The 8,705-nt window shown below is 43.1% G+C and overlaps 1 protein-coding gene across 1 annotated transcript; it reads left to right on the top strand.

The window, feature by feature from the left end:
- Positions 1-497: 497 nt before the first annotated feature.
- slc13a5b (solute carrier family 13 member 5b) lies at positions 498-7,974 on the top strand. Its single transcript, XM_058080427.2, has 12 exons — positions 498-638; positions 1,694-1,822; positions 2,820-2,956; positions 3,259-3,476; positions 3,555-3,735; positions 3,816-3,938; positions 4,394-4,606; positions 4,681-4,787; positions 4,869-4,990; positions 5,733-5,894; positions 7,350-7,487; positions 7,562-7,974. Exons 1-12 carry the CDS (start codon positions 540-542, stop codon positions 7,685-7,687), a joined length of 1,755 nt encoding a protein of 584 aa, XP_057936410.2. The 5' UTR covers positions 498-539; the 3' UTR covers positions 7,688-7,974.
- Positions 7,975-8,705: the final 731 nt, after the last annotated feature.

Here is an 8,705-nt window from a genome sequence, read left to right on the forward strand (position 1 = left end):
ACATTAAACTGTTTATTTACAGAGTTTACGCAATGTGTTTGGTTTTATTTTGTTTTGCAATTGTAAAAATAACATTATTTCTTAGGTTTAATTTGCCATTATCATTATTAGACACTAACATTCTAGAAAATAATATTTTAATTTCATAATATCTGTCCCAGCATATGCCATCTAGGTGGCATTTTTGTGACTGAGGCTAAAAAGGCACACGGATGCTTTAAGTGTCCTGGGAGATTTGAATTCCAGTAAAATTAATTGATAAAAAATATCCTGACTATCCTAAAGTAATACAAATACAATTTGAGGAACATATAAAATAGGCATTTTGTGTGCTTTAAATTCAATATGAATTATTTTTTATGATGCACCTTTCACAGTGACCTTGCCCCGCCTCCTTTGCCATTGTCTCTCTCGCTCTCTCTCTCTCCCACTCTCTCGTCTTAATTTGCGTGGGACTCTTTCCCTACTCCTTTCATTGCACATCCAAAAAGACAAAAGATAGACAGTCCGAGGACTTGCTTTTTAAAAAGCTTTAAAAGATGACTTTCCTCAAGTGCCTCCTCTCGCTGAAGAACGAGCTCATCCTCTTCTTGGCTCCACTTCTCCTCCTGCCATTGCCTTTGGTGATCGGGACGTCGGTATGTACATTTTTTTCTTCTTTTTCAGTAGAAAAGAGTTTGAATAGTTACTTTAAAATGCCAAATTTTGCTTTAAATTTTTTTTAGCGTGCAGATAATTTTTACATGACACACTTGAACTAACCTTCATTGGAATTCTAACATGTTTTCTTTGCACCTGTTGTAATGTGGGATTAAATGAAATACAGGACATCATAACGTACAGTGCTGCCGGAGCCCCCCCTGTGTTATTTTAACTCCTTGGTTCACATATGAGGGGGTCTTGCCCAGCGTGGGAACCCCGAGTGCACGCTGTGACACGCAGACACGCATACTGCCTGCACCAATGTTGTCATAAAGACTTCAGAGCTGCTCGTTCATATGAACAAACTGTGCTGCCTAAAGAGATAGTCATTGACGTTGATAGTGGATCCTTGTAGTCATTCACATTGATAGTGGATGCTTTTCACTGTTTATTGTGCCTCAAGATGTCAAAACAAAAGTACTGATAAGCAGCACCCTTTGAACCATCATAACACTTTCAATTATATAAGAGTTAATAATGATAGGGAGGGTGTAAATAAGCACACCTGTCACTTTTTTCATCATTAGCCACGTTTACATGAGTTTTTATGAAAACAATGATATCCATTGAAAGTAATATTCCAATCTCTTGTCTACATGCATGCTATAATCAACCAGAATAGTCAATGGGGCATGCGTTGTAAAGCGTAAACATCAACATCACATGATACCGATTTCCCTGAGTTTTTCTTTCACTTGTTGGAATAACTCCGTATTGCCAGTTTTTCGTTTGTCCGGTCTTGAAATTTAGTCTAAATCAAAAACAAACTTTCCGCAGCAGTCCAGTGCCGAACGCTCCATTTTTAAAACCAAAGAACATCTCAAGCTGCGTGTTACGTCATATCTGAGCATGCAATGAAAGAGGGTGTAAAGGGTGTAATGTATGAATAATACTTAGATATACTGTACTTTGGAGTAGTCTATGTACTGCTTGTATAGCAATATTAATTTACTATGTGTGTATTGTATTGTGTGTATTTTTTTACATGTAGCAAGCAGAATGTGCCTATGTGATCATTCTGATGGCGGTGTACTGGTGCACCGAAGTCCTGCCGCTGGCTGTGACGGCTCTGCTCCCAGCACTCCTTTTCCCGTTGTTTGGTATCATGGAATCCCAAAGTGTGAGTAAAATCTCTACGTCATCTATAGCATGATATGGACAAAAGTATGCTGGAAAAAAAAAGAAAAAAGAAGAAAAAAAAGTTACAAAAAAGTGCTGGAGCCTATCCCAGCCGTCTTCGGGCGAAAGGCGGGGTACACCCTGGACTGGTGGCCAGCCAATCACAGGGCACATATAGACAAACAACCATTCACACTCACATTCATACCTATGGACAATTTGGAGTCGCCAATTAACCTAGCATGTTTTTGGAATGTGGGAGGAAACCGGAGTACCCGGAGAAAACCCACACATGCACAGGGAGAACATGCAAACTCCACACAGAGATGACCCAGGGTGGAATCGAACTCGGGTCTCCTAGCTGTGTGGCCTGCGTGCTAACCACTCGTTCCACTGTGCAGCCCTTGCTATATACTGAAATGCATGCTAGGTTAATTGGCAACTCTAAATTGTCCTGTGATTGGCCGGACCAGTCCAAGGTGAATACTGCCTCTTGCCCAAAGGCAGCTGGGATAGGCTCCAGCAATTCGCTTACATCACGGTCGGGTCTGGATGATTTATTATCCACTGAAAAGAACTCAACACACATTGTAGTCTAAATATCTAACTGAGTACCAATATAATTGTGTCTCTATGGTCAAACATGGTGGTGGTAGTGTCATGGTCTGGGGGTACATGAGGGTTGCTGGTTACTGGGAAGTCTAAATATATTCAAGTTCTGTGTTACTATGGTACCCATTATGTCATTGTATGGTCATATCACGAAAAAAAAATTAAGTATATTAGGAAAGCAGGAAGTGAACAAATGTAACAGTTACTGATTGTAAAAGTACCAGATGGAGGGGTAGGATTTAATAAGCTTTGCTTCTTCCTACTCCCTTTGGACATGTGGAACTATGAACTGATTATGTGATGCATTCAATTGTAATCTGATGCATGTTCAAATGAAATAAAACCATTACCATTACCATGACTGACCTTTGACCCTGCCCTTTCAGGTGTGCATGCAGTACCTGAAGGACACAAACTTGTTGTTTGTGGGGGGTCTGATGGTGGCCGTCGCCGTTGAGCACTGGAACCTGCACAAGCGTATCGCTTTGAGGGTTCTTCTGCTAGTTGGTGTGCGTCCGGCACTGTGAGTTGCATGAAGAGCCCCGCATCTAATCAGATATCTGTTACCTCTGCCAAGGAAATTATGGAATCATTGGAATGATTCAGTTGATGATGTGCAACAGTTTTCGGATGTCTGTGTAGTATTCTACTAAGGACATTCCCATTGTTTCCTTATCCAAACATTTGCTTCTTCCAAGGGTTTTCAAGGGTCCATTTTTATGAGAATTAAAACGCTTGTATCTCTTTCAAATACTGTAATTTGTTGTGCTTTTGTCAGACCATCAACCTTGGAATCAGATGAAATTTTCGTTCAATATTTTGCAGGCTCATGTTGGGTTTTATGAGCGTGACGGCCTTCTTGTCCATGTGGATCAGTAACACAGCCACCACAGCCATGATGGTGCCTATTGTTCAAGCAGTGCTGGAGGAGCTCAACAACAGCGAGGCACAGATACCTCAGATCCTGAGCTCTGAGGAAAACCAGATATCTGATGTGGATGGCAAGCAGGCTCCACATTCGGAGAAACAGTCCGATACAACAGGTGAGACATTTTTAAGGAGAGACTTACAGTATTATGTTCTTATGTTATGATCTCAGACATGGTCTTTTTTTTTTGAAGGCCCTGTGGTGGTGACTTTCTTGGATGCTTCTGTGGAGGTGAGCAGGCATAAGGAGGCAGCGGAAAGACTGAAAATGTGCAAAGGAATGACACTGTGCGTCTGCTACGCTGCTAGCATCGGCGGCACCGCCACGCTGACTGGAACTGGTCCCAATCTGGTGTTGAAGGGCCAAATGAGCCAGTAGGGTGTTGTAGTACGACAATTCTCCAGTATATTATACTCCATTGTCACTCATTTGTCCGTCATTTTGTTGTCTTCAGACTCTTCCCTGAAAATGGTGACGTGATTAATTTCGCCTCCTGGTTTGGATTCGCCTTCCCGAACATGATCCTCATGCTCACATTGGCTTGGTTGTGGTTGCAGTTTGTCTTCGTTGGATTCAAGTAAGTTCACAAATGGTTGAAGTCGACTTCAAGAAAGTTCTGGGATTGACTACAGAGGTGGTACATTTTGTTCTGTCCATCCATCCATTTTCCTCCGCTTATCCGGGTCCGGGTCGCAGGGGCAGCAGTCTTAGTAGGGAAGCCCAGACTTCCCGGTCCCCGGCCACCTCCTCCAGCTCCACCAGGAGCACACCAAGGCGTTCCCAGGCCAGCTGTGAGACATAGTCCCTCCAGCGTGTCCTAGGTCTGCCCCGGGGCCTTTTCCCGGCTGGGCATGCCCGGAACACCTCACCGGGGAGGCGTCCAGGAGGCATCCGGACTAGATGCCCGAGCCACCTAAACTGACTCCTCTCGATGTGAAGGACTCTGAGCCCCTCCCGGATGGCTGAGCTCCTCACCCTATCTTTGAGTCCAGCTACCCTACGGAGGAAACTCATTTCATTTGTTCTGTCCAGCTTTAGAAAAACATGGGGCTGTGGTGCCGTGAAGACAGAGAAGGAGATCGCCGCCTACAATGTGATCCGAGAACAGCATCGTCTTCTGGGGCCCATGTCATTTGGAGAGATCAGTGTCCTGGGTCTCTTCATTCTGTTGGTGGTGTTGTGGTTCACACGGGATCCAGGTTTTGTGCATGGCTGGGCAACAGACATCTTTAACTCCAAAGCAGAGTATAAATCTTTTTCCAATTAAACACCTAATTTGTATTGCCTATTTCCTATGACATCATAATGTCTCTTCTCAGGTATGTTACGGATGCTACTGTGGCGATCTTCATTGCTGTTCTTCTATTTGTTCTTCCATCTAAACCTCCTCGTCTCTGTTCATGGAGGAGACAACGTTTTGACACAGGTTGTACATTTTGTATGTACAAATAATGTTTGCATGTCATCATTGTGAAATGCTATTAAAAAAAAAATACTGGTTCTTCAGTGTCCCATCAAACTTCAACCTCAATCCCTCGTTTGCTAAGCTGGAAAGTTGTCCAAAAGAAGTTACCGTGGGGAATTGTGCTTCTTCTTGGAGGAGGTTTTGCTCTCGCCAAAGGGAGTGAGGTAGGTGGTAGTAATCATCATAAAGTGACGAGTACTGTTTCAGAAGGGATGCATTTAGTTTATCCTAGTTAATGACGCTTGAAGGCAGTGCATAATAAGCTGAATAGGATTCATTCATTCATTCTCTGCCTACACGTGCATGGGGAGAGCATGCAAACTACATCTATACAGACAGTTCCTTGTCAGGATTCAAACCCAGTGCGAAATTGTGTTTAGAAAGAAAAAGTTTAAATTAAAAAAACACACTAAATTTTGGAGATACTTGCTTTTTTTTTTGCACATTTTTTCCCGCAATAAGACACTTAAGTAGGGCGGCACATCGGTCTAGTGGTTAGCTAGGAGACCAGGGTCAATTCCACCCTCGGCCATCTCTGTGTGGAGTTTGCATGTTCTCCCCGTGCATGCGTGGGTTTTCTCCGGGTACTCCGGTTTCCTCCCATATTCCAAAAACATGCTAGGTTAATTGGCGACTCCAAATTGTCCATAGGTATGAATGTGAGTGTGAATGGTTGTTTGTCTATATGTGCCCTGTGATTGGCCCGAAGTCAGCTGGGATAGGCTCCAGCACCCCCGCGACCCTCGTGAGGAAATGCGGTAGAAAATGAATGAATGAAGACACTTGAATGTGTTTAGAATGGAACCACAGACAACAAACCGTTTTTTCCTCAAATTCTGACTGACTATACTAAACATTCATTGATATCACTGACATCACAATTATCTGATATCATGTTCTCCATAGGTTTCGGGACTCTCCAGGTGGATGGGAGATCAAATGACCCCCCTGCAGAGCATCCCTCCTTGGGCGATTGCTATCATCTTATGCCTCCTGATTGCGATCTTCACGGAATGCACCAGCAATGTGGCCACTGCAACGCTCTTCCTGCCCATCTTAGCCTCAATGGTAAGAAAAAAAGTTGCATTACAAGCTGTGGAATATGATAGTAGTGGTTCAGCGAGGTGAAGTGCTTCTTTTCAGTAGTTTTCCCCCAATTTGGAACACAGCATTCAAATCACTCACTCCCAGTGGGAGTCTGCCTGTTTGGTTACCCATCTAGTTGCCCATTCAAGCTGAATGTGTTTGGCCCCCTTCCCCGGGCCCCACCTCCCATTTGCACCCTGCCAAACACGGCAATTCACTCCAGGGCCTTGCAATGCAGGCCACCCCGCCGCGCAAGCTGAAGAATGGCATTACTGTCTGCCCTGGTCGAGCTCTGGAAGTGGGTGCCAGAGTCTGGCGTGCAAAAGACAGTGTGCTCAGAAAGCTGTACTGAGATAGACATTTAGAAACGGGATAGGGATGGAGAAACATCTCATCGGTTGCAAGTGCTTGAACGTGAAGGGGGTTAGGCAGAGTTATGACTTGTCACAGGATGTCAGATCCTTTTATGCAAACAATTTATTTGTGGGGGTCGAGTGGTTAGCGCGCAGACCTCACAGCTAGGAGACTAGGGTTCAATTCCACCCTCGACCGTGGGTCATGCTAGGCTAATTGGCGACTCCAAATGTGAGTGTGAATGGTTGTTTGTCTATATGTGCCCTGTGATTGACTGGCCACCAGTCCAGGGTGTACCCCGCCTCTTGCCCAAAGACAGCTGGGATAGGCTCTAGCATCCCCCGCGACCCTCGTGAGGAAAAGCAGTAGAAAATGAATGAATGAATGAATTTGTGGTGCTAGAATTCACAAATAAAAGTCTGATGGCGGGCGGCACAGCGGTCGAGTGGTTTGCGCGCAGACCTCACAGCTAGGAGGACCAGGGTTTGATTCCACCCTCGGTCATCTCTGTGTGTTTGCATGCGTGGGTTTTCTCCGGATACTCTGGTTTCCTCCCACATTCCAAAAACATGCTAGGTTAATTGGCGACTCCAAATTGTCCATAGGTATGAATGTGAGTGTGAATGGTTGTTTGTCTATATGTGAGAAAATGAATGAATGAATGAAGTCTGATGGCCTCTGATGGAACGTGGTCCATGTTTAAGATAAGATAAGAAAAAAAATAAGATAAAAACATGCGGTCAAATGCAACGTATCCAAAATCACTGGCTGTTCACCGTTTCCATGTTTTTCAGTTTGGATGGTATAATTTAAGAACCTTAAATTATTGCGAGATCTTGCACTGTCGGACGTGCGAGTCACAGGGAGAGTAATGTTTACATCATTACAGTCTTTCATTATTGTCAACAATCCGGTGCTTTTTCTATTTTCAAGGCCGTGACTCAGTCCTGAGTTTGCAGGAATACACGTCAATTACACCTGCCTAATGAGAGTTTTTGTCCCAGACAGACTAGTTTAGGTAGTGGTTGCGGTTGCCCGTTGAGACGGTTGTTGGATTTAGCTGATGTCTGCGTGTATCTGCAGTCGCAGTCCATTGGAATGAACCCCCTGTACGTCATGGTGCCTTGTACTCTGAGTGCCTCCTTTGCCTTCATGCTGCCCGTCGCCACACCTCCCAACGCCATTGTCTTCTCTTATGGATACCTCAAGGTTTCAGACATGGTGAGTTTGACTTTGTTGATAAATACAACATTGTCCACAGCGAGCCACCCATCTCTCTAAACCTCATCTTTCAGGCCAGGACGGGAATAGTCATGAACATCATCGGTATACTTTGCATCACTCTCGCCATCAACACATGGGGCCGGGCCATGTTTCACCTAGACTCCCTCCCCACATGGGCCAATGTCACCGGACCATGAGGCTGTTCTGGTTCCCCTACTTCAAAAAAGATCTCCGAGCAGAACCACGACATGGACACGAACATGGTCTGCAGTGCTGACACACCAAGACTACAACCGTGTGTTTTTTGTTACTCACACCAGAGTCAAGCTTAGGAGAAAAAGTGGTGATGAGATCAAATCAGAAGAGGGAAATGACCTAATTGCTATTAACAAAACCAAAAATAAGACAAACAGTACAGTATGAAAGAAATTAACAGTAATAGCCTGCTCTTACATTGCCTGCTGAAGACGTCTTTAACAGCAATAATAGTACAAATTTCCCCACTGAGGGACGAATAAAGGCATATCTTAATCTTAGTGCTAGAGGCAATTATCTGAGCATGAGATGAGGAGTTCTATGAGAAGATACATATCAACGAGATGTTAAATGCTGCATTGATGTTAATATTTAAGTAATAATAATACACTAATACATTTACATATAAAATCAAAAATATTCCTCAGGCTCAACATGTGTTCGTTTACTACAAATGAATGAAAAAGCTCCCAAATTAATTCTACACTACTAATAATGAAAATGTGCAACTCCACTGAATTAAATATATGGTGATGATATAGCAAATATTGCGTATATAGTGATATATCGTGAATATGACAAATAAATAAATGTCGTTTAAGCACTCATGTAATTAATTTGGTGCTTCCAGCATCATTTGAGCTTTGATGATATGGTTAAAACTAAATACATCTGCACATGACTAGAAACACATGCTGGAAAAACGCCTGTTAAAATGAATTAAATCAATGCTGTATGAGACATTTGAGTCACACAATGCAATGCAATCTGTCTAGAGTGCTGTATTTTTTAACAGTTGTATTTATATATTTTCTAAATACTTTTGTGTATGTAATAAATTTCTTATTTGTGTTGCACATGTTCTTGGCAATAAACATTATTCTGATACTGAGAAGATCTCTCTATCTCTAGTGGTTTTATATGAAAAGTATTTCTAGAATATTCACATATATAAACATG

This window comes from Doryrhamphus excisus, linkage group LG8 (assembly GCF_037039965.1).
Source record: "Doryrhamphus excisus strain RoL-2023G ecotype Guam linkage group LG8, RoL_Dexc_Guam_v1.1, whole genome shotgun sequence".
Taxonomy (NCBI): Eukaryota; Metazoa; Chordata; class Actinopteri; order Syngnathiformes; family Syngnathidae; genus Doryrhamphus; species Doryrhamphus excisus.